Source organism: Fusarium venenatum (genome assembly GCF_020744135.1).
Source record: "Fusarium venenatum strain MPI-CAGE-CH-0201 chromosome Unknown EDB82scaffold_3, whole genome shotgun sequence".
NCBI classification, from domain to species: domain Eukaryota; kingdom Fungi; phylum Ascomycota; class Sordariomycetes; order Hypocreales; family Nectriaceae; genus Fusarium; species Fusarium venenatum.
This window is the reverse complement of record NW_027072131.1, coordinates 1,872,025-1,895,238: the sequence shown is the minus strand read 5'-3', so window position 1 is coordinate 1,895,238 and position 23,214 is coordinate 1,872,025. Positions and strand designations below refer to the sequence as shown.

Below are 23,214 nucleotides of genomic sequence, written 5' to 3'. Positions count from 1 at the left end.
CTTCCCCTCACTTTTATCACCAAAGTTTAGGAGGAATGGATGGCGATAGTTGTAGTTGCAGCTGTCACAAATAGCAAAAGACAGGCAGGTAGGCTAACAGGCCCCTGTTCTTTCCCTAGTCTAGGCCTACCGAGTTAGTCCAGTGGCACAGGCCAAATGTTCTCCAGAAAATGGATCTAAACTTTCCCAATTATCTACATGCATATATAGTCCTGTGCCTGTATGTTTTGGGCTTGTGTCAATCGAATGTGAGACAGAAGCGTCTCAAACTCTCCCCTCGTCCAACTACTTTCCTCATTTTCATCGTCATTATATCATGACCGTTCCACAACCTCATCCTGTTGCCACGGCTTTACCGGATGCTCCACCATTCGACTTCTTCACTCCCATTCAATGGGACGTTCTCTTTGCACTCGTCGATGGTGTTTTGCCTTCCATCACCTCCGAATCTGCTGTGACAGACGAGCAGGGCCAGATTCAGCTACCCGATCATGAAATCGATCATGTTCTAGAAACGAGCACAAAGTCCTTGGCTGCTCCAGCCACAAGAGACAATATTCGTGCTTTTCTCCAAGACAGGCCTGCCTATGACGAGCGCGTCAGGGATAATCTCATGAGGACTCTGGCTTGCTCCCCTCCAGCGCAGCAAAAACGTCTAGCCGGTTTATTAAATCTAATGTCGTGAGTTTAATCAAATATCATTCTGATATACCGGGAAGCTAAGCTAGGTATACTGGAAAGGACCCGTCCGGGCAGCTACTTCATCACTGGCTACTGGCAGCCCATATACAACCAGCCTGCCCATGTCCGCGAAGCCATTATCAAATCATGGGCCACCTCCCCTCGCGAGCGTTGGTCAGCATTGGCCAAAACAATGTCATCGCTCTCCTTCAAGTCATATGCACAGGCTAGCTCACTCCTGCCCCAGCTATCGGGCTACTCAGATACGCCCCAGCACTGGCAGCCAAAAGAATCGTTCGATTACAGTTTCATCCAAATCGAGGCTGATGATGAACCGCATGTCATCGAGACTGACGTTGTCATTGTCGGCTCTGGTTGCGGTGCAGGCGTGTCTGCCAAAAACCTAGCAGAGGCTGGTCACAAAGTCCTTGTTGTAGACAAAGCCTATCACTACCCTGCCAAACACCTCCCCATGTCACAGGAAGCAGCCTGTGCTCATTTGTATGATAGTGGTGGCTTCTTCACGACAGAGGACTCTGGAGCGACGGTGACTGCTGGCAGCACTTGGGGTGGAGGAGGCACGGTCAACTGGAGTGTATGTCTCAAGCCCCAGGACTTTGTGCGAAAGGAATGGGCAGATTCCGGGCTTCCTCTCTTCACATCTCCTGCATTTGACGAGTGCTTAGACCGCGTGTGGGAGTTTCAGGGGGCGGGCACTGATCGGATACGACATAATCACCGCAACAAGGTCCTTCTAAACGGTTCAAGTAAGCTCGGATGGGCGTCATCTCCCGCTCCTGTCAACACGGGTGGCAGAGAGCACTTTTGTGGTCAGTGTCATCTAGGCTGTGGTCTGGCTGAGAAGAGAGGTCCTGCCACGAGCTGGCTACCGGACGCCGCCGAAGCCGGTGCGCAATTCATGGAAGGGTTTCAAGTGGATAAGGTCATATTTGATTCTGATGGACAGGCTGCCATTGGTGTCGAAGGGGACTGGCTTTCAAGGGATAGCAAAGGAGGCGTGAATGATTCGGTTGGTGATAGAGTCAAGAGACGGGTCGTAGTCAAAGCCAAGAAGGTGATCCTTGCGGCCGGCTCAATATGGAGTCCGCTCATTCTCATGAAGAGCGGCATTACTGTACGTTTCCTTGTCGGCATCGAACCGTGACCATTGGCTAATCCATCCAGAACCAACATGTGGGAGCTAATCTGCACATACATCCATGCAACTTCGTCACAGCAGTATACAAGGAAGAAACCAGGCCTTGGGAGGGAGGTATCATCACGAGCTACTCTTCGGAGTTCGATAACACCGACGGTAGTGGTTACGGGGCCAAACTGGAGACTACATGCATGGTGGTAAGTAGCAAGTCCGAGAGTGTTGTCGAATCATTTCTGACTTGTTGTAGCCGTTTACCATTCTATCTCAACCCTCATGGCTAGGGGGCTTGAATGCAAAACTTCATATGACGAAATACCGTCACATGGATGCATGGATCTCACTAACAAGAGACCGCGATGGAGGCAGGGTCTTTCCAGACCCATCGACTGGCCAACCTCGCATTGACTATACTACCTCAGACTATGATCGAGCCCATACCATGCAGGGCGTGGAAGGTCTGGCTAAGATCTGCTATGTCACGGGAGCAACTGAGATACGCCCTCTCCTCCCCGGTCTGGAACCCTTTCTCCGTAGCGGAGAGAGCTCGTCGGAGCTTTCTCTGGACTCTCAGGGACCAGTGGCCGACCCAGAGACCAGCGACCCAGCCTTTGCCGCCTGGCTCGCCCGCATACGTGAAGTGGGCAACAAACCGCCAACGACAACATGGGGCTCGGCCCATCAGATGGGCACGTGCCGTATGAGCGCAAGCATGGACGAGGGCGTGGTGGACGAGAAGGGTCGGGTCTGGGACACAGAGAATCTGTACGTTGCAGACGGGAGCGTGTTTCCCAGCGCAAGTGGCGTGAATCCCATGATCACCATCATGGCCATTGCGGATTGGATATCGCGCGGCGTGGACGCAGACCTCAGGGCGTGAGAGAGTGAGTGAAGTGAGTGATATTGAACTAAGGAGCATGTATGTATGTACATACTGCATTGTACCGTACTGCAGCTGGAAGCGAACTGGTATAGCTGTAATCTGTGTGTAATGATATTGTCATCCTATCAACGACTAGGTGCTATCTCTCAGGAGATGTATGCAAGGGGGTTGGCTCGATAGAGCTGTGGCCCATGGTCCAGTCTAATCCACATGAGTCAACAACGAGCCCCTTGCTACGGCATATCTGGGCAACAAAGTGACATTAGCTCGTAAAGCAAAGTTGCTGTTTGGCAGGCATTGCCATCCTCGGCAATTCTTGGATTCGTTGGTCTTGTTTCCACTGTACAGTAGTGTCGTCTAACTAGGGCTCTGGGATGAAACAGGTCCGAAGTTGTTTCCCACATTGAAGGCACAAAAAGTGACTCGGATCAGGGGTGCGGTGCATTGAAACTTGAGCCACAGCCATGTCATGTGGCCAGCAGAGCGGACATGGATTGTTACTGAGCTGTCAGTGTGAGTAAGTTTTTTGAGTGTATGTACGTACAAGGCCAAGTCAGCATGGATGTTGAGAGATGGCAAAGGCAAAATGCTATTTACATGGTACTGGTCATAGCTCAACTAAACTATGGCAAAATGGGTACGTTACAGTACAGTATCGGTACTAGCTTAGGCATCCTCTATATTTCAAACCTTGCAAAAGCAACAGTCAACGTTTCAAAGCTATGGCCCCATATCCGAGGGAGCGGTTGTTGGTGCCACGTTTTACATGAGGCTTGAGAGTCATCAGTAAGGCTCTCTCAACGGTCTTTCTCCCTAGTACCAAGGTAGCAGTATCTAACCTGCCTCGGTTGATGGTAGCACCGATCTAGTCATAGTGTAGGCCTCCCAATGCGTGTTTGTGGGGGACACGCCACAAGCGAGCACAGCCACCCGGAGATCTGCAAGCCACGTCCGACTTTGACATGCCTCTACTCCAACATAGTTGTAAGTATTTCAATGCCGAGCTAGGATCAGCGGCATTAGTGGGTGAGTTGTTTGGTAGTATTTCAGCTGTTCAAGGGAACAAAGCGCAAGGGAAATAACCGGAAAGCCATGTCACTGTTGTAAGGTAAGGGTTGCGATATGGATCAAAGTGACGATGGAATAAAGATTCGACGTCATGGGAGAAATACTTGGCCAGAGCGCCAAACAGTTGGGGATGCTACCTCAACCACTGGCAGGGTACATACCAACTTTCAAGTGATGAGATATCTTAGCAGGTATGTATTCAGTGATCAAGATGACTACTTTGATTCTTAATTGTGATTATTCTAGAAATGTCAGATACAATCAGAAACAATAAACTACATGCGCTACCACCATAAAGTCACACTAGTTGAAGATCATCTCAAAAACTCCTTTGTAGGTGCTGAACCAACAATAACTTGCAATCTATTTCGAGATCACACTAAAACAAAGCCAACCTAAACTCTATCCATTAGAGGTAAATGTCATAAGCTGGGAGTGTATGTAGCATGAACGCACAAATTTCGACAATTGGAAAAATGCCTTGTACTTTCTCGCGAATACGTAGCCAAGAGCCTGGGCGGTATGCGAAAATACTGTATCTGTTGCCTATGAATTTTCTTACCGACTTTGTTAGTCAACGTTGACAAGTGCTTGACTGACTTGTTCAAAGCCCCAGCTTCCGGGGCCACTTCCTCATTAGGTATCACATCCCTGGTATGATCAGCCACACTATCGGACTTGTCCGTCTTGTCACCGGTCGGCTTTTGTGGGACCTTTTTGCCGTCCTCGGGTCCGCGCCGCTCCGGTCTTTCGATGTCAATCCCGTCCTATTCTGTCATTGAGATCTCTCGATTTTGTGATATTTTTGGCATCAGCAATTACTTTGACTGAAGTTTCAACAATGAGCCGAACACGCTAGACTAAAAGCATCATTATGATATCGAAAATGGTATCCTGGTTGCTTCCCTTAGCGATTCATCTACCCTATATTCGGATGCTGCAGGACACAACTACAAAGCCACATTGATGATCACAAAATACAAATTATACGTACAGACACTTGCTCAGCTTACTAGGCAGCCAAATAAGCGACCAAATTCCAGCTGCAAGCGCCACATCTGATCTGACCGTGCATTAATCTCACCGGTAAGAAAAACTCGATCTGTGTAAAACCTACAAGTGAACCGTGTTCCAGGGTCCCGTGATTTAGCGAGCGACGTCACTGCGGCATTACAGACTCCGAGGGCGGCTACAGAGAGAGACGTTGTGAAACATGGGGTTTCTGGCAAGCACACACATTGCGCAGCCCCATGAAACAGAATGACATTCTCATGTGACCGACTTATGACGAAGGCATAGAAAACTCTTCTGCAGGTTACGAGTGAGCGACCACGGCTAGAGGACGGATGCGGATCCTCCGTTTCGGTCGTACTTTACAATGTGCCTGCCTGCATGCATATTCATGCGCTATTAGAATGGGCATAGAGAAAGGCAGATTTGTGTAGTTTATAGAATTGTAGATCAGCAGTCCTAAAGCTACTAACTAGCATCCTGATGGTCCAAACATCCAAAGGGTAAATCTGGGCAACGTAACTATCAAGCATTCCTGGACCCCAAAAATAGTACAGGGTACGTAGACTGCGCCACAGTACCGGGTCAGTAGCACTCCCAATTCGTACCTGATGAACCCTGCATTTCCTCATTTTTCATCAGTACAACAGTCTTGTACCGTCGTTGGTATCGGTACCTACCTACCTTAGTAGATCCTTGCAAGACAATATTGGGGATGCACGTGCCTGTGTTGAATCTTTTTTCCTCTCGAGTCTTGGGATCCGGCAAGCGGCCGAACGATCAGCGGACCCCCCAGCCAGCCATTTTCCGTCCATCTAACTTGACACTAGGTGGTGTTGTAGCATCAATTGCAGTGCCTGGCAGTCGCGTCTGTGAACGCGGCGCACATATCATTCATTTCGACAGACATGGCCTCAGGTAATGGCCATTGGCCGCGCGGTCATGCAAGGGTAAATTGTCTGATACTCTTATGCTTCTAGAACAGTATCACGAGGTCCAACAACAGGAGGGAAAGCGACCACTTGCCCGACCTCCTATGCGGAGACGACCCCTTGAATATTTCTCCAAGAAAACTCACAGGGATCTTGTCGATATTCGGTCCCAGTGCCCGCTCCCTGGAATGCATCGAGTCTCCAACAACCCGTAGCGGACGGATCGAGCCAGGACGAGGATGGAAAGATGGAGCTTTGACTCCAACACCAACCATCACCAAGGGCCAAGGGCCTCCTGGAGAGTTTCTGAACTTGACAAAGTAACTCAAATTCCTCTTTAGGATTGGGTTTTCCGACGACTCCATGACCCTTTGCCTGGTCTCCCCAGCTCTCTTTGTCTTGAGCCATCTATGAACCATGATTGGATGCTGGGACCAGAGCCGAGAAATGTCTTTTGTTGTGATTGGTTCATAGCTTCATTCTACCAACCAATCAGGCGCTGTAAGTGCACTTCCATGAGAGCCTCACCTCACGTCTGACACTAGCATGGATGGCTCTTGTTCGTACTAGCCATCGATGGGCTCTCGTTTCTCTCCAGTCTTTTGGGTTCCCATCCTCCCCCCTCATCGGCCCTGATCTAACCTCCATGCTCTTCCCCTTCCTCTCATCTGGATAAGTGTCCTCTCCTTTTCTGGTAATTAGGACCTAGGGTTTGATAATGCATGGATCATGTCTCCTCAGCTTAGGAAACTTGAAGGGATCTTGTCATCTCTTATGACCAACCACATCGTGAGAAACCTGATTTCTCCTTAAAGACGAGACGGGAGCGACGGGAGCGACCGCAACCTGATGGGGACCGAGCCGTTGAGGGTGAAGACGCCCCTTAGATGTGCTTCAATCTTGGGAGTAGGGCGGAGGACGGGGATCAAGGCTTGTCGGCCGGTCCTAGAACCACAAGTTTACTGTCATGTCTGCGACGGTGCAGTTGGTATCATCGGTTGACAAAAGTGATAATATTCACGGCGGGGGGATGACGACTCACATTAACCAAGTGGGCTTGATATTGGTCACTAAACCAGCTAAAGAACTCATGCAACTACGTCGAAAAGCCGAGCATTCGTGCATCTGGTAGTGCAGGTAGGCAGGCAGGTGCTATGCTATGCGTATGTTATGCATGTCATCTCATAACAGTGCTCTTGGCTGGACAAAGCGTCTGTTGCATCCTCATTGACAGGATGGTCACGTCGTTGATATCACAGTATTACCATGTCTTCAGCTGAAGATCCTGAGGTGTCAGCTCGTCCGAGGACAATCGAGGGCGATTCACAAAGTCCGGATTAGGGTGTGATGGACCGAGTCGTGCGTGCCTCGAAGATTGTGGAACACGGAATAACGGAGCACATCATTGTCTCTGCTCGGCCCATCCAGCGTGAGGGCACGAATGAGCAGGACGGCAGATGTCTCTTGTGGAAACAGAGACGCCGGCCAGATCCGCCCTGAAGGCTTTGCTAGATTTTGAAGCTTGCATAAGCGGCGCTTCAAAATACCCCCTCCTTCAAAAGTTCAAAGGTCACCCTCGCTTGCTTGTGATTATGAGCTACGGAAACACTCGGCACGCAAGGGTCAATGTGTTAGGAAGAATATGCCATAGGAGCACAGGCTTACAGGAGTAAACTTCGGCAATGTAGGAAGAGTCGTAATGAGCCATTGATCGGCCCAAGAGGAGGTCGCATAATACTGCAACTGTAGAGAGGGAGTATCGTCAGGAAGCGGGTCAACCTCTGTAAGAGTTGTATAGGAACTAGCCTATTTTCTAACTAGGTTACTATGTGAGAACGAACAAAAGTGGCATGTTAGTGAAGCTGCAGGAACGTAACTTGTCACTTTTCAGATTTTGCTTGTAAATGTTCAAGTGTGGTTACGACGACAGTCTATAGCAACTAGGGGCTGTCGTATACTACTCTACATACGCTTGATCGGCTAGCAAGGCGCACACTAATCTCAAGTACGGCACATACAATTACCACTCTGTAATAGATAACAGACCAGGATGAGACAGGGGATTGGGAGAAGCGCCGGCGGTTGTTTCGTTTCTTGTTTCCTGCCAAAGCCAGGAGAGCGGCTAGGACAGGGTATGGCATAGTCTAAGCGTCGGAGTGTGGTAAGACGTTAAATGGTGAGATGATTTAGGAACATGCGACATTAATTCATTCATTAGAGATCCTAGTTAGTGGAAACACAAAGTTGTGAGAGAAATGTTAATGCAACTCTAAAGAGAGGTCGTGTCTTGGATGAGTCCGAATAAGAGAATCACTAAGTCAGAGATGCCTCCACTGGCACTGACACTGACACTGACACTGACACTGAATAGAAGTGGGTACATGTGGTCGCTACGATGTCAAGTACCGGTACTTGACCCAACGCCACACCCACACGACACTTTTTTTCCTCGTTCAAGTTTTTGCCCTAGACTGGGATCTGTTGAGGTTGTGACTCAATCAATGCCAATGCTATAGTAGATTATACCCTAGAAAACATTTTTGTGTGCCGTCGGCATGCATCTCCTCAGCTGCAGTCGCTGTTCCTGTTGTTGTCATGGAATACAAGACAATACGCAAGGTACAGATAGGCCGTGCCATGAATTATTGCCTCTTAGGCTGCCCGACCTGGGTCAGCCAGCATATGCAATGCAGGTCAAAACACAGCCGCACGCCTCCTCCGAGGAATACCTTTCCTACGACACTGCGCTAGACAATACTTACACCCTCTCCTCCGAGACACCCCGGAAGTGGTCAGTGCCGTGCATTGCATCTGCAGGCATCTCCAAAATGCAACTATGGATGACTGACGATGGCCAGCGCAAAAGATGAGGTGGCTTGGCTCCCTCTTCCAGTGGGCCGTCACCTGTAGCCACCACTAAAGACTACAAAATACAGGGCTGCTTTTTAGCTCACTAGCCCCCCCGCTCAAAGTTGTACCAAACTAAACTAAAAGGAATACCCATCCCAGACCTGGCCAGCGCCTTCCGTTCAAGTTTTACCCACACAACCATTACCACCGCTATAGTTAGAGCACTTACTTGCCTTACTCAACCCGTATATCATCTCCCCACACCACCTGCCACCCTCCGTTTTCCCTTTTCCCTTCTTCTTCTTCTTCTTCTTTACGAGCAATTCGTCCTACGTTCTCTTTTCTTTTACTCGGTTGCGGCAGCTTAGCAGGTGATTTCACCCAGAAAGATACGACAAGACAATATCTATAGTACCTTGCCGCCAAACAACTTATTACTACGCCGTTCCGCCCGCACAAGTACTATCCTATCCCATCTACAACTCCCGAATCCCTGCTCTGCTCTGTCTTCCGACGTATCTCTTTTTTTTATATATATATTCTTGTTCGATACCCCCCGCGCCGTATTCTTTGCGATAGACGCAGCGACAAACGTTTGACGTTTATTAAAACGTCTCCGTTCCCGTACCGTTCAGCGATATCCCCCCGCTCCGTTCCGCTCCGCTTAGAGTTTCTTCGCCCCGCCTCCGCTTCACTAACATGCCCGTCCAACTCCTTCCGGCGTCGGCCGCCGCCTTCGCTCCTCGGGCTTCATCCGTCAACGTCGTCTTGGGTTCAAAGATCGAGCCTTGGCTTACACAAACACTCAAGCGCATCAACCGTGTCAAGCGTCCTCTCAACTCTGTCCCTCAACATCAGCGATGCCTTACTGAGACTCTATCATCGCCAAATGCCATCTGGACATTGACATCGCTCATGCTGCCCAAGACACCCGAGTCCGATTTCAAGCGTGATTCTGCCAACCCCCTGGTTGAGGCTATCATGAACTATGAGCTCGTTCACGTCGAGGCTTACATTGTTCACGTCGACATGGTTTTGCGAAACGAGGTAGCCTACAAGCTCACAAAAGATACCATTGATGCTCTTGTTGAGTACCACAAGGAGATCCACTGTGTCGATGCTAAGGCCAACACATACGACTGGACCGACAAGGAGCAACAGTGCAAGAAGCTTCACGAGGATTTTGTCCAGGACATCAACAAGTTTGTTTTCCGCACCCACGTCTCAGCCCTTGAGGGTCTTGAGGAGGAGGGTGCCGGCGAACTGCTCTGCGGCAAGAGTGAGGAGGTCAAGAACAACATCAGCGCTCTCATGAAGCCCCTACTACCCCCTCCTCCTCCTCGCGTTATTGAAGTTGTCCGACAACCCACACTGCTGCCCAGCTCTCCCGCTCACAACATATGGTCACAACCTGGCTACCATGGTAACCTGGCTGCCGTCGACTCATGGCAAGTGCTTCCTTCAAGCCCTAGTGTCACATCATCGGTCGACTCAAACACAAGTCCCATCTGGGCACCGATGACCATGAGCGACTTGTCGCCTACTCCCGCCTTCACCCAGCCTCACTCCACTGCTGGTTTCTACTGGAGCTCGCCTCCAGTGACAGCCCCCATTCCCGCTCTTCCTCTTCCTAGCATGCTTGCTCCCGCTCAATGCGGCATGGGCATGGGCATGGGCATGGGAGGAATGGGAGGAATGGGCGGCATGGGCGGCATGGGCGGTATGAGTGGCTTCGGCTGGGATCGATACCAAGAGTATGCGACCATTATGTGACAACCAGGGCCCCAGGACAGCTATCCAGTGGTGACGACCTCAAGCTACTAATACTGCACCAATCTCTTCCTCGTTTCCCGGAGAAAAGTTGAAGCTTTCAAATTTCGCAGCGGCATAGAACTATCATCCATCATGGACACGGCATATCGGCGTTTATTGCATAAGGAACGGTGTTTCGAACAAGTCTTAAGAATATCCCCTCTCGCATTTTTTTTTTGTTTTTTTTTTGTTTATATATCTTTCTTTTGTCTTCATAGCAAGCGTTCTTTTGGGTTTCGGAGAATTTGGTCTATTATTCCTCTCCGGGAAACAACTCTTCAACGGTCGTTCACACAACTCCTATCGTCTCTGGACTTTTCTTTCATCTACCACAACACCACATGGCTGGATCCGGGGCGGGTATTTGGATGCATTTACAACTGGCAGGGACTCGATACAGGCGGCTTGTTTTATTTTGGCCTTTTTCCTTCCGTCATATTTGGTTCTCAAGAAAAAGACGTACACGCAGCAATGCACGACGCTCGGCTCTAGTCCGAGACAGAAACTTCTCTATGGAATCTTCGCTGATATCCTTGGAACTTTCTTTTTTCCTTCTTCTTTCATATGTTCGGTTTAGAGAGGCTTCTTGGAAGATACCCCCCCAACAAGGACAACACCAGAGTTCAACAACTCGAATCGACACATACTTTTGCTTCTTTCCTTGGCTTTTCCTGATTCACGACGATTCTATATTAATGACGACCTTTCCTACGACTCGACGACGAATGACGACTACTTTCAGACATGATGCGACTTACGAACGGAATCACGAATAATCGGCTTGACGTCGAACATGACTTCTTTTCGAAAGCTTATCGAGCGCTGAGCTTCACACTCCATTCGGCACGATGACTAGCACAACAGATGGTAACTGGACCGGCTCCAGGACGCCAATTCTGACCGCAAGGCCGTCTCGACTACATCGCGTAGCCACTTCGGAAATATCTGGAATATACCCGTGAAGGCTTGACACTGGTTGTCAAACGGGATCACCACCCAGCGTCGGCGTTCCAAACTCAACCGGACGCGCGGGAATGGAAAGACGGAGTGAAGTCATGGGATTCTTCCAATGAGCTGTGCACCACATCTGCTGTGCAGATTTGATTGCGCAGTCTCTGTCTGGCCGCTGCCCTGGCCAACCATCAAAAACATCTCTACTCTCAAGTATTTAGCGCCCCGAAAGTGAATGGTTGGAGATTGCCGAGTTGAGGTGACAACCACTTACCAATTGAGCCTGCTAGACGGGCCTCTGGGTGAGTGGAGGACGCCGCTTCGAGGATGGATCTTACAGCTGCTCACTTTCGGAGTGATTGAAATACTGAGAGTCAAGATGAGGATGGCCTAGGGCAGAATGTAGGATCATCTCCCTACAACCCCTTGGTATCATACGGGTCACAGAGTAGCTTGGTCTGCCAGACTTGTTATGGCGCCTATGGGTAACCGCCAAAGAGGAGGGAACGGTGACTGCCGAGCAGTGTATACCATCCTTCTCTGGACCTTTGATGAGTCCAGCGGTTGAAGATGCTGGTACAAATGGCGTGCAAGGAAATAGATCGCCCTGGTGGCGATTTCCTTGCACAAGGACAAGTCTGCTTTGCTACAACGCGTCCCTGCTCGTTGTTTTGTCGTTGCAGTATTAGTTAATTAACTAAACAAATAAAAAACATGTTCAATAAAACCTTGGCTCCAACATGATGCAATACGAGAAGTGAATTTATGTAGTATCTTGATTGTAAAGCTGGATATATGTTTTGTTGGTGGTCTCAAGACATGAGGTTTTGATCTCAAAGAAGAGACAGGCACACAACCTTGGACGTTCTGAATAAACATCAGTGCAGTGAATGGGGACACTCAAAAAAGTTTTAATCAAGACATTGATAAGATTAAGTATTATTCTTTAGATACCGTTCTAATCCACAAATCCAAGCCCCACATCTAGATAAACGCCGTATATGCAATGGTAGATATTTTCCACTCTTAGTTCATAATTTAAAATGATGTCGTATAGCCGTCTCTCAAGCTCTATCAGGTTGCTCATTCTTGGATGGCAAACGCCTCCCTGGCAGTCTTGCTGCTGCGTGCCAGACGATCACCATATCTGATAAAGATAAAGGGAATAACACCCATGACCAGAGCAATAAAGGCAAGGACTGAAGGCGCCCAGTGAATGCCCAAGTTGGTGTACATACTGTCAGCAGCAAGCGGCAGAGTGGTAGCGCCGATGGATCGCAGCATGGCAGCAGCGCCAAGAGCAGAGGCAGAGTGACTTCGGAAGACGTCAGTGAGATAGTTTGTCATTCCCATGAACAGAAGCTGGAAGCCGAGACCGAAGAAGATGCCGCCGAGAGTGGGAACAATAGGGGATACAGAAGGCCAGACGGTCCAGCCGAGCCAGAAAAGGGAGACAACCATGCTGTAGGTATTCGTTAGTATAAAGTTGAATGATTGTTCAGAAAGGGGCAACATACCAAGGGGAAGCGATGCAAGCGAGAGGAAGTCGTCGATAGATATGGTTCTTTGTCCACTCTGCACCAGCGGCTGTTTGCTTGTCATGGTATCGCGTGTAGATAGCAAAAACTCCAAGAGAAAGTATAACACCAACACAGACTGCGACTTTATGTTAGTATGCGAGTGCTAGTGATGCCCACGAGATAGAACTTACAGGGGATATAAGCGAGTCCTGCCATTCCAGGAGAAAGATTGTAAAATCCTTGAAATACACGAGGATAAGCCTGGAACATGAGATAAAAGACAGAATAGGCTAAAGTGAGATAAACCGAAGTAGATGCAAGGATAGGCTCGGTGAAGAGCAGCTTCATAGGTCGGAAGAAGATCTTTCGAACATTGAAAGGCTTCAGCTCCAAGGGTTCCTCCTCGGTAGACTCGACTTTGTTCTTCTTGTTCTGCTTCTCTCTCCTCTTGATATGCGCCTTGACCATCTTGTTGTGAAGAACAGGAGAATATGTCTCGGGGATAGTGAGGACTAGAGGGAGACCTGCGACTGCCATCATGCCGGCGATCCAGAAGGGCCAGCGCCAGGACACTGTAGATGAGAAACCAGAAACGATAGGACCGATCAGGGGACCAATCGTGGTAACGGTCATGTAAAGAGCCATGGCATTGCCTCGAACTGAAGGATCGTCAAGGATATCTGCATAGAGTCCTCCAATAACCGTTGTAGGAGCCGCAGCGGAAATACCACAGAGCAACCTAAAGACCAAGAGCGCTGCATAATTGGGCGATGTAGAAGAAAGGAACATGAATAGGATATAGCCCAAGTATGTACCGATCAAAACAGGTCGACGGCCAATGTACTCGCTCAGAGGGCCGAAGAGGAGAGGACCGAGAACGTAGCCGACCATGTATAGAGAGTTGAGGAGAATAAGGTAAACGGGATCTGTGACATTGAACTTCTCGGCAATGACATCGAGAGCTCCCGAGGGCATGGAGGAGCCAAAGTTTCCGTTGAAGGTGCAGGTGAAACCAGCAATGATAATGTGAAGTTTTCTCATAGGGGAGAGCTTGAGGGGATCCCAAGACTCTGTATCAGACCAGGCGGATTCATCTGAAGAGTCATGTCTGTTTTCGATGTCGACAGTTGTTGTGTTGTCTCTTGTGGCATCTTGGCCAAAGAGTTGAGTCTCGTTCAAACCCATGATTTTGAATAAATCACAAAGTCTTATTATGTATGTATATGGCTGAGATGAATTGAGCCGAAGTAAAGAATGGACTCATTCTATCTAAATAGTAAAACAACATCTCCCATCTCCACGACCACGTTTCCACAGTGGATATTGATAATATTTTTCTTGGATTACAATTCCAATCTTCTCTCACCGTAGTCAGTGAAGGGCGCGACCTTTCGGTTTTTGATGTATAAGTCGATGAGGCTCTGTGTATCGTGATTGGTCTGATCTCGCCGATGGCGTTGATGTTTTCAAAGCAGTAATTCTCGAGACGAGACAAGGGTGAGAGACGATTGGCTGAAGACTTCCGAGACGGTCAAAAACCCTTGTCTAGAAAGCAGTAGTTTATGATTTTTTTTCTCGCTCCGAGCCTTAGGGCGCGTTTTTGCTGGGTAGTCTGCAAAAAGAAAAGTCTAGAATGATCATGGATCATGCCAAATGCCCTTTTATTCTGGAGTCAGCGTGGGGTTTGGATGGACTTTCACATGCAAGGAAAATAGACAATGAATCATGCATATAACATGGCGGAAATAAGTCATTGTAGTCTAGTTAATATCAGGCCCAGGATCAAAAGTCATACTGATTATCAACTCCAGCTAACAAAAACTCCAGCACCGAAGGAACCGGTAACAAATTCATCCCCTCAGTGTTGTCACCTCCAGTCATATTGAGGTCATTACCAACAAAGCTAGTACCATAAGAAAGCTCTTGCTGTGCATCTTGACTCCCCAAACCACTACCAAAGTCAAAATTGAAGCCATACGCTGGTCCTCCTGGAATTTGCATGGGATTTTGAATACTGCTGGGGTCATCAAGAGGGGTTGATCCAAGAGGAAACCTGGATGTATCAACGCTATCATTATCCGGTGATGCTCGCTCTTCAGGTCCTTGTGTGCGACTCCTTGTTCTTTTAGTCCACATCGCCCGCTCCTCAAATAGACGCAACAAACTCTTGGCATATATCCAATACTGTGACATGTCGCGCAGAGTGTGCAGAAGAGAATCAAACATGCGTGATGACTTTGCAGCGACGAGAGGATTAGGTGAGTTCAGCTCAGTGGCAACATGCAGTAGACAAGTAAACAACACATGCATCGAGGGCATCCATAAATTGCACAACGTGTTTCGTGACCGGAGAGATTCAAAGATGGAGTTGATGGTCATGGCGGCGTCACTGCAGATACTGAGATTCATGGCAGAATCGGCGGAGAGCTGGCTTGGTTCCTGATGGGGTCGAGGTCGGTGAAGGAGGATGAGAAAGTTGTTGTACGAAAGATGGAGAGTGGCCTGCCAACTATTCGGCTCCGAAGGCGGTAGCTGCAGACTCTGCGGTAGTCGAGTTATAAACTCGGCAAGTTCTTCGTCGGCTTGTTTCGTCGCTGCAACTCGATCAGCTTCCGTAGCTTTCAACGCTACCCGTCGTTTCATGGCCCTGGAGAAGATTATGCAGAGCTTCGTGTGTTCGATAGCAAAGGCCGTGTTTGCTTCAGGGATGCCTTGAAAATGGCTTTCATCAAGCATCGGCGTGTCTGATTCTTCCAGGTGTCTGTCCATGTTAGTGAAAGTACTCAAAGAGTGCAGTGTTAAATGGAATCTCACATAGCCTGCGGTCGACCGTAGGAGGCTGAGACGACAACGTCGAATTGAAACAGACACCACCAGAGCCTAACCCACTGACGTTTATCCACGACGTTCAGTGTAGATGGCCTTGTTTCGCGATGCATACCCATTCCAAACGCGACTCGGCTCGCAACGCCAACCAAGTGCCAACTATTGCTAACTATGTCTTCAAGGTTATCACACTGCCATGTTAATAGAAGAGCAACCTGCAGATATGTCTCGCGATGCTGCTCGAAGCGATAGTCAAATAGGAGCTTGGCTCTGTGGAAGAAGACATCCGTGCTAGCACGGCAATCCTCGCGAGTCGATGAGAGGACATGTGCGCCCACGAGAAATATTGCATTCAACAAGGGAAGCGATACCAGCTTTGGTACGTCGGACCCGTTGTAGATCTCCATGAACTCATCCTCGTCAACAATGGGAAACCCCCTGTTTACGTGGTCGAAGTAAGCCCTGACGAGCACATCGGCCAGTGCTTTAGGGGGCAACTTTAGAGCCTCTTCAGGCACCGAAGGGATTTTCCGAGCAAGTCGACGGGTACCAAAATGCAGGACATCTTTTTGGTCCATTCTCAACGCTCGATGACGTACGAGGTAGTTGAGGTTGGAGAACTCAGTGCCGATAAAGAAGAGACGTTCAGACCTCGAGATTTCGCCTACTTTGGGAAGGTCTTGTCCTATAAAGTCTGCGAGGTTACGCGTCTCATACGTCTCTTCGTTCTCGGCAGAGTCTTGCATCGTTAAAGGGGAGTCATGGTGGTGTTGATACCCAACTGCTGAACTAGGTCGAGCGATAGGGTCAACGGGGCCTTCTGGCCAGAGCCTCGTTGCGCTTGGAGTAGCTGGAGCGGTAAGACATTGCTGGCCAGACTGAATTGGTTGTTGATGCTGTTCAATCCGACGAGGTTGAAGAAGAACGTGGCTTGAAGGGCGTGGAACAGCTACACGGGAAGACCTGGTCTTTTTCTTCTCGTATATCACGCAGCTATTGGGCTTATCTTGTGACTGACAGTGAGAGCACGGCGTTCCCTTTTCAAGAATATCACATCGGACTTTGCGTTGATGGCAAATTATGCATGCTCTCCCATCTGGTCCCAGATTAGTGACTTGGACAAAAACTGATGTCTATGAGGTCTGGTCTTATCAAATAGCGAAGTGCGTTTACATACTGGTCCTCCGTCTGCTAACATTCTGTCGAGATTCTCCGGTAGTAGCACGTGTTGTAGTATTAGGCCTTTCCGAAGACATTTCGCAAGTTCAATTTCGCCGACAAAAGAGAATCTTCCGATGCATGCACCGCGTGTAAGTTATCGCTCTTTTTAGGAAGGAATGGAACTATAGTCGCCTTTCCCTTGTGGGTCAAGTGGATGATGTACTGTCGAAGGCACGCCCTCGGAAATTGTGGCCAATCACAACTCATGCAAAAGCCGAGTGGTGCTAAACCAAAGTACCACTCTTGGGCGCACTACACTTTTACCGTACGGATGGGGGCAAAAATCAGTTTGTTAATACTATTATATACCTGTGTATAATTTTAATGGATCATATATCCAACCGATACTACTATCTATAGAGCGTCTTGAAAGTCGTTAGCTAGAGATCCTAAGCACAAATACAACATTATGTCTGAGATACCTACTGAGTGATAACATGTGCCAAATGCGGGTTTTCAACCCTCTCCTTTTTTTGCTTCAAAGTGTCTTTATCATTTAACAAGATATCTCATGCGTTGGCATGCAAGCAATCATGGCCTCGCAGCCGTATGAACTACGAAGGTACTGACTCAATCAACACCAACACCACGTCCATCACTCATCCTGTAACATATATGCCCAACCCAAGACGACTAAGCAAATCCCTTCCGCGCCCTTCCCGCACTGCTTGATTTTGATACATTTCCTTCGTCATCGTCCCGTCCCGTCCGAATTCCAGCCCATCCCATCCCAACCTTGCGCCAACGCCAGTAGCCTTTCCCGGTTCCGGCCCTAATCGCAGTTCCATTCTCAGATGCTTCTGGCTGGATATGCTTCTTTGTTTCATCCTCTTTCAAACCCCCGACCGGGGTCCTCTGAACTGCAAGTCAGACAAGCTTCTTCACTAAGCCCCGTCCATCCTCAGGTATTGTACAAGTATATACTGCAACATTAGGGCGACTCAAACCGACACTTCCTTAAAAACAAAACCTTATACATAACCGATTCCACAATACTGGACCGTTACAACCCTCTGCAAGCCTGACTCGCCCAGCTCTTTTGCTTCTTCGCCTCCATCAATTCCCCGTGGCGGTTGCCCTGGCCATCGTTCTCCTTTCCGCTTCTGACTGACGAGTGCTGTGATACCTCCTTCATCAAGTCGTATCCGCGGTGGATGGAGAGTTTGCGCCCTTGTGTTTCCTGAAGAAGGGGAAGTCCTTTATCCTAAATCTGCTTGTCTTCTTCCGTAGTGATTTGCCTTCGGCTTTGCCAATACTTCCGCCTGTCGTGCTCGCGTCTGATCTCGTCTCATCGTCAACGGGCGAACAATCATGACGAAGTGTTCCTGAGCTTTCTTTCAGACTTGCTGTATCGACGTTGATCTTTGGGATTCCGGTTGCATGTTCAGTCGAGTCCCTGCTCACAATGCTCGTACCCCGTGTACTTGGCGACATTGGCATCTTGCCCGTTGTGGCGCTTGTGGCTTGCGAAACCCAATCGCCCGAGCAAGCACCAGATACACTTCCATCGGTCGTCTCGCTTGATCGCTGTTTCGCTGAATCTCTCCTGGTCTGCGTCTGGAACGGGTCACTGTTCGCTAGTTCTCTAACCGCGTCGAATGTTGATACTGATCCATCAGAACCTTTAGGTTCTACAGCTGCACCATTCACGGATGATGGCCCCATTGTCCTCTGACTATCGGCCGGCGATAGGTCCTCGCTCTCCGAACGTGGCATTGGAAGCTCACCATTGCCAACCGGTGTCGTGTCCGATGCTCGGTCTAGTGCTTCAAATAGCGGCGCCATGTCCTTTCTCTCCTCCCTTTCCTCCTCTTGGGGTACCGCGAAGCTCATAGTTCTCGGCGAGAATGTACCCTCTTTAAGAAGACGCCTTCGGACCGGATCGTCTAACGGCTGCTTTTCCTTCTCTTGTTGAAGTTTCAGCTCGAAGAGACTCTTATTCATCTCAAGCTCGTCGACGGTATACTGCATAGTAGGCATGATATCGGCAACGCCCTGAAACAGCGGGGTGGCAAACAGGTTCATGAAGCCAAGTTGGCCTTTAGCCAGTGAAGCCATGTCTTGCTTGGGCGGCGTCATGAGTGATGACTGGATGCTGAGCTCACTTTCCATTGAAGCCTGTCGGGAGAATTCCTCTGATAAAATGTAGGTCCATTGCAAGGCTATTTCGTGACTTCGTGCCTAAATTTTCGTTAGCATTCGACTCGGCCATAGTGAGAACATGCCAACATACTACATTGCTGATGTCGGCACATTTGATGAGAAGCGAGCAAGCCAGTGACTTGTTCTCTTCGATCTGCCGGCCATTCCATCCATCAGTCGTGTTGCTTGCCTGAAGTCGCTCTTGAACATCTCCGAGCCTTTTCATATAATCGAAATGCAGGCCCATATCCGTAGCCAATATGGAACTAATCATAAGGTTACGCATCTTTGTGTCTTCAAAGGCGGATGGCCAGTATCGACGAAGGATCTGTGAATAGGCTGCACAGTGGAACGACTCCAGAACGGATCGATCGTTGTACAGCTGGGCTAAGGGAGCATTTAGTGTCACAAGGAACCCGTTATTCACACCTGGATGCCCAACGTCGTGACCAATAGCGGTGATAAGAAGCGTCAAAGCTTCGAAGGGAGTGATGAGAGAAGCCATGGGTGATTTTTCAGGCATTGGCGGGGGTTCGAGCCCCCCCGAAGGATAGGGTGCAAGAGCACCAATGTGTACCAGGAAATTGAACGTAGCTTGCAGTACATCCACGACATGGCGGAAATTGTGATACGGGACAAAATTGTTGTATGCAGCACGGCAAGCAACGAGAAAGCTGATTAGTTGATCTGGAGCTGAGTCAGTATGCGAATAGCCGACACCAGTTCAAAACAGTGGAAACGTACCTGCATGTATCCGCCAACGCTCAAGTTCAGGCATTGCCAAGGCGTGTCTAAACATGTCCATCGCAGCAACCAACAGCTCATCATCAGTGAACGAATGAGCACAAAAGCGCCAGGTTCCTATCGCTTCTGCGATGGCAGATTGCCGTTCCGAGGAAACAGCAACATGAGCATTGTTGATCTGGTCATCGCTGGTGCCTAAACGGCAAATTCCCTTCATGAGTCCAGAAACCATCGCTTCGCGCAGATATGCGAACGGTTTCTCTTCGTTGACACCAACCCATGAGCGCTTTCGGCCTTGCCTAATTTCTAACAGGGTTGATTGCTCCTTGGCTGCATCTCTGTGGGCTCGATAAGCGCAAATTTCCAGACTCGTAATGCACTTAGTGCTCATTGGACAAATAATGACGTCGACGGCCCCCAGATCCAGGCATCTTCTTATGAGTTGACGATTCGTGTCGAGCGGTGCCAATGGCAAACGAATTTGCTCAACAGTACCGTCGGTCATTTGTCCATTAGTGTAGGACTGCACTGGCTCGGAATTACTGATCACCGGGATCGGGACAACAAGCTTAGACATGCCACGCAGGTGCGCTTCGGTGATAATTTTCTGCAGCAGGCCCAGGCCGTACAGATCTTCGTCGGGGGTGTGAATGTCGACATTCTCTGATGAGGAATTACAGGAGGGGGAGGGGGATGATAACCTTCTCCTTCTGTCAGGAATCGAATCGTCTTTTGGTGTATCAAGCAGTACTAGAGTTGGCTTCAAGTCAAGCATGGAACCCTCCTGTAATTCAAACAGTTTCGTCAAACAGCCGCCTCCAGTTGCGCAAACGTGAACTGCATCATTAGTTAGTAAGTGGAGAAATGACTCATGCCGACATCATAACGAAGAACGAACCGTCGCCAAAGGCATCCAACAAAGGCTGTACAACCTGACGAGCCTCATCCGTTGCCCAATCGGATGCGGCGTCGCCAGAAGTACGACGAATCAAGCCATCTTCGCTCACATTGCGATTGACATAGATTATGTGACAGGAGGCGCGTTCCATGGTGCTCATGGAGAGCTACCAGTCTCGCGACTGGAGCACCGTGGCCCTTCGGGCAGTTTTGAAAATTTGTACCAAGATAAGGCGATTTACAAACTAAAATAGCCTCGCGCAATGCCGGAGACCAGATTATTTCGTAAGTCCAGCTGAGGAAGGGCCTAAAGAGTGCGAGCAGATTGTGACCGGGTCTCAAGAGGTGGTGATTGAAATACGCAGCGATCGCGAAGCAGCCTAGCTAAATTGACTTAGCAGCTGCACGACATTCGAGCCGATACGAGGAACTGGTCGTAAGAAGGAAGGGTGGAGGCCCAGGTTTCGAGTTGTCTCCGAGTGGGCGTATGCGACGTTTGTCGAGTTGTGTTGATTCAATGAACCTAGTTTGGTGGTACAGCCAAATGGTTGTTTCCGCCTGGAGAGGGTCGGACAGACTGTCAAACTGGCGTCGCGGTGGCGGGAGCTGTCGGTTGGCGGCAGGGTTCGTTTAATTCGAAAATCCAATCGAAGCTGAGACCCGAGGGGCGGATATTAGCTGGTGAGTTGGGAAAGAACGCCGCAAAAGTCGTTTGTGAAGGTAAAAGGTGCGAATAGGACAAGAGAGGGATTTGAAAAATGATGGCGCAGGAGGAGGAAACGCGATGGATTGTAAATGGAGGGGATAAGAAGACTCCAGATCCAAGTTCGGATTGGACTGGGATGGAGAGGGCCACAAGGAATGGGCAGGGGACGGATGAAAAGAAGAAGGAAAAGAGATAAGGCAGGAACGTTGTTGAAGTGAAAGTTGGAATTGAAGACAAGACGAGCAGGTACGCACAAAGACGGCACCAGCAATAGCGACAGTAGTAACAATGGTAGTCGCTGGCCTGGAGTGCGTGCGCTGGCTGCCCAGGAACAATGGATGGTGTCAGGGTGATGATGTGAAGGTATCAGCCCGGACTTTAGCTTACAGGACGTTCCTTGGTCCAAGCCCAGGTACTACCTGCCTACTGTACTGCACTGCAGGTCGAGAGCTGCTTAGCGGCACGCAAAAGATGTTCTGACCCTGGCCGGGGAATGGAAGGACTAGGGAAGGATAAGGGAAGGCCCCAAGGCAGGGCAAGGGCACCGACAGTCGCGGTAACCGGGTCCGGGGAGGAAGGAGAAGATCTGCGAGCGTGGCTGCAAGCGGAGGAGGAGCAATTGAAGTGTACAGTAGCGGCAAAAAGCAGCGCGATGGAGTGAAGTAACTATAGCACAGCGTACAGTACCTGTTAGGCAGGGTAGGTACGGGCGGGATAGACTAATGGTGCGACGTAATGACAGGAGGAACAGAACAAAAGAGAAGCTTGAGAGAGCCTTACAAGGGTGGGTGAGATAAGGAAAAGAGAGGCTTGTAAAACCGCCGACTACGTACATGGTGGATAAATATGAAAAGCAGAAGAGGACAGTGGCTGAAAAAGAAGCGCCCAGGGCTCTGGACTAGATTCGATCGGATTGAAATGCGATGCAGCACAGCACTGTACTGCAAAGCTCTAACCTTTGGATCGGACTCGAATGTGGAGAGGGCGAGGGCGAGGACGAGAAAAAGAGGAACCAACGAAGCGAGGCCAAGAGCGAAGACAACCAAGCAGAGGCGGGAACCAAGCCTGGCGCCGGCAGTCGAGTTACTCAGTAGTAGACTGTCAACCGTCTTAGTGGAACAACTTGCCGTGCAACCGGCACAAAATATTAATTGTGAAGAATTAATTTTGTGCAGCGAGTCAGAATTGGGTGCGACCAGGTCAAGTTTGATTCAAATCGATTCAAAGAAGTGATGTATGGCAATAAAAGACAGGTGTGAGAGGGTAAGGAAAAAATGAGTAAGAAAAAGGTCTCAGAACTAAGGGACCCTGTGAAACAGCAATTGGACGAGTGGCGTTGGACTTAAATTCAGTTACATGCATGCCTTTTAGGGGACTGTCTAAAAGCCCAGGCTCTTTTTCTCAGCAGGGGCCCAACAAGGTGAGATGGAACCTAAACAATAGATTCCCTTTGTAGTGTACATCTGATGGGGGGAGACAACAGGAATAAGAAAAGAAGCAGAAAAGAAGCAAGGAACCACAACAGCCACAGAAACAAAGAAGTGGATTGAATGCTCCGTATTACACACAAACAGCTGATTTAGAAACTTCTCATTGCTTGTGGTAAGCTCAGCTGGACCACCTATTGATGACGCAACCGAAGCAACTGTACATGCAACACGATAACAACGGATATCAATTCTAGAACAATGACTGGTATGAATACGCAGGTCTGATCAAAGAGCTGACCAGGAGATTAAAGGAGCCACATACCCATTGTTGTTTCCTACAACAGCAGAGAAGAGTCAAGCCTACAAAGAGGCTTTTTTTTTTCA

General features: G+C 49.1%; 6 protein-coding genes across 6 annotated transcripts; 2 read left to right on the top strand and 4 right to left on the bottom strand.

Moving 5' to 3' along the window:
* The first annotated feature begins 166 nt into the window (after nucleotides 1–166).
* On the top strand, nucleotides 167–2,986 carry EDB82DRAFT_218899 (uncharacterized protein). The gene is made up of 4 exons (XM_065607240.1): nucleotides 167–681; nucleotides 742–1,816; nucleotides 1,867–2,037; nucleotides 2,088–2,986. The coding sequence occupies exons 1-4, from the start codon at nucleotides 317–319 to the stop codon at nucleotides 2,715–2,717; spliced, it is 2,241 nt and encodes a 746-aa protein (XP_065463840.1). The 5' UTR covers nucleotides 167–316; the 3' UTR covers nucleotides 2,718–2,986.
* A 5,909-nt stretch (nucleotides 2,987–8,895) lies between these two features.
* On the top strand, nucleotides 8,896–10,601 carry EDB82DRAFT_504359 (uncharacterized protein). Its single transcript, XM_025726837.2, has one exon. The coding sequence runs from the start codon at nucleotides 9,281–9,283 to the stop codon at nucleotides 10,352–10,354; it is 1,074 nt and encodes a 357-aa protein (XP_025581364.1). The 5' UTR covers nucleotides 8,896–9,280; the 3' UTR covers nucleotides 10,355–10,601.
* Nucleotides 10,602–12,325: 1,724 nt separating this feature from the next.
* EDB82DRAFT_218809 (major facilitator superfamily domain-containing protein) lies at nucleotides 12,326–14,515 on the bottom strand. The gene is made up of 3 exons (XM_025726836.2): nucleotides 13,056–14,515; nucleotides 12,862–13,000; nucleotides 12,326–12,806 (listed from the first exon to the last, which is right to left on the bottom strand). The coding sequence occupies exons 1-3, from the start codon at nucleotides 14,047–14,049 to the stop codon at nucleotides 12,428–12,430; spliced, it is 1,512 nt and encodes a 503-aa protein (XP_025581363.1). The 5' UTR covers nucleotides 14,050–14,515; the 3' UTR covers nucleotides 12,326–12,427.
* A 131-nt stretch (nucleotides 14,516–14,646) lies between these two features.
* On the bottom strand, nucleotides 14,647–16,436 carry EDB82DRAFT_526436 (fungal-specific transcription factor domain-containing protein; the record flags this gene model as incomplete). The annotated part of the gene is made up of 2 exons (XM_025726835.2): nucleotides 14,647–15,625; nucleotides 15,679–16,436. The coding sequence occupies 2 exons, from the start codon at nucleotides 16,434–16,436 to the stop codon at nucleotides 14,647–14,649; spliced, it is 1,737 nt and encodes a 578-aa protein (XP_025581362.2).
* A 1,455-nt stretch (nucleotides 16,437–17,891) lies between these two features.
* EDB82DRAFT_218732 (uncharacterized protein) lies at nucleotides 17,892–21,271 on the bottom strand. The gene is made up of 4 exons (XM_025726834.2): nucleotides 20,696–21,271; nucleotides 19,798–20,634; nucleotides 19,145–19,740; nucleotides 17,892–19,092 (listed from the first exon to the last, which is right to left on the bottom strand). Exons 1-4 carry the CDS (start codon nucleotides 20,853–20,855, stop codon nucleotides 18,046–18,048), a joined length of 2,640 nt encoding a protein of 879 aa, XP_025581361.1. The 5' UTR covers nucleotides 20,856–21,271; the 3' UTR covers nucleotides 17,892–18,045.
* On the bottom strand, nucleotides 20,965–22,507 carry EDB82DRAFT_218781 (uncharacterized protein). Its single transcript, XM_065607239.1, has 2 exons — nucleotides 22,083–22,507; nucleotides 20,965–21,347 (listed from the first exon to the last, which is right to left on the bottom strand). The coding sequence occupies exons 1-2, from the start codon at nucleotides 22,233–22,235 to the stop codon at nucleotides 21,075–21,077; spliced, it is 426 nt and encodes a 141-aa protein (XP_065463839.1). The 5' UTR covers nucleotides 22,236–22,507; the 3' UTR covers nucleotides 20,965–21,074.
* Between the last annotated feature and the right edge of the window lie 707 nt (nucleotides 22,508–23,214).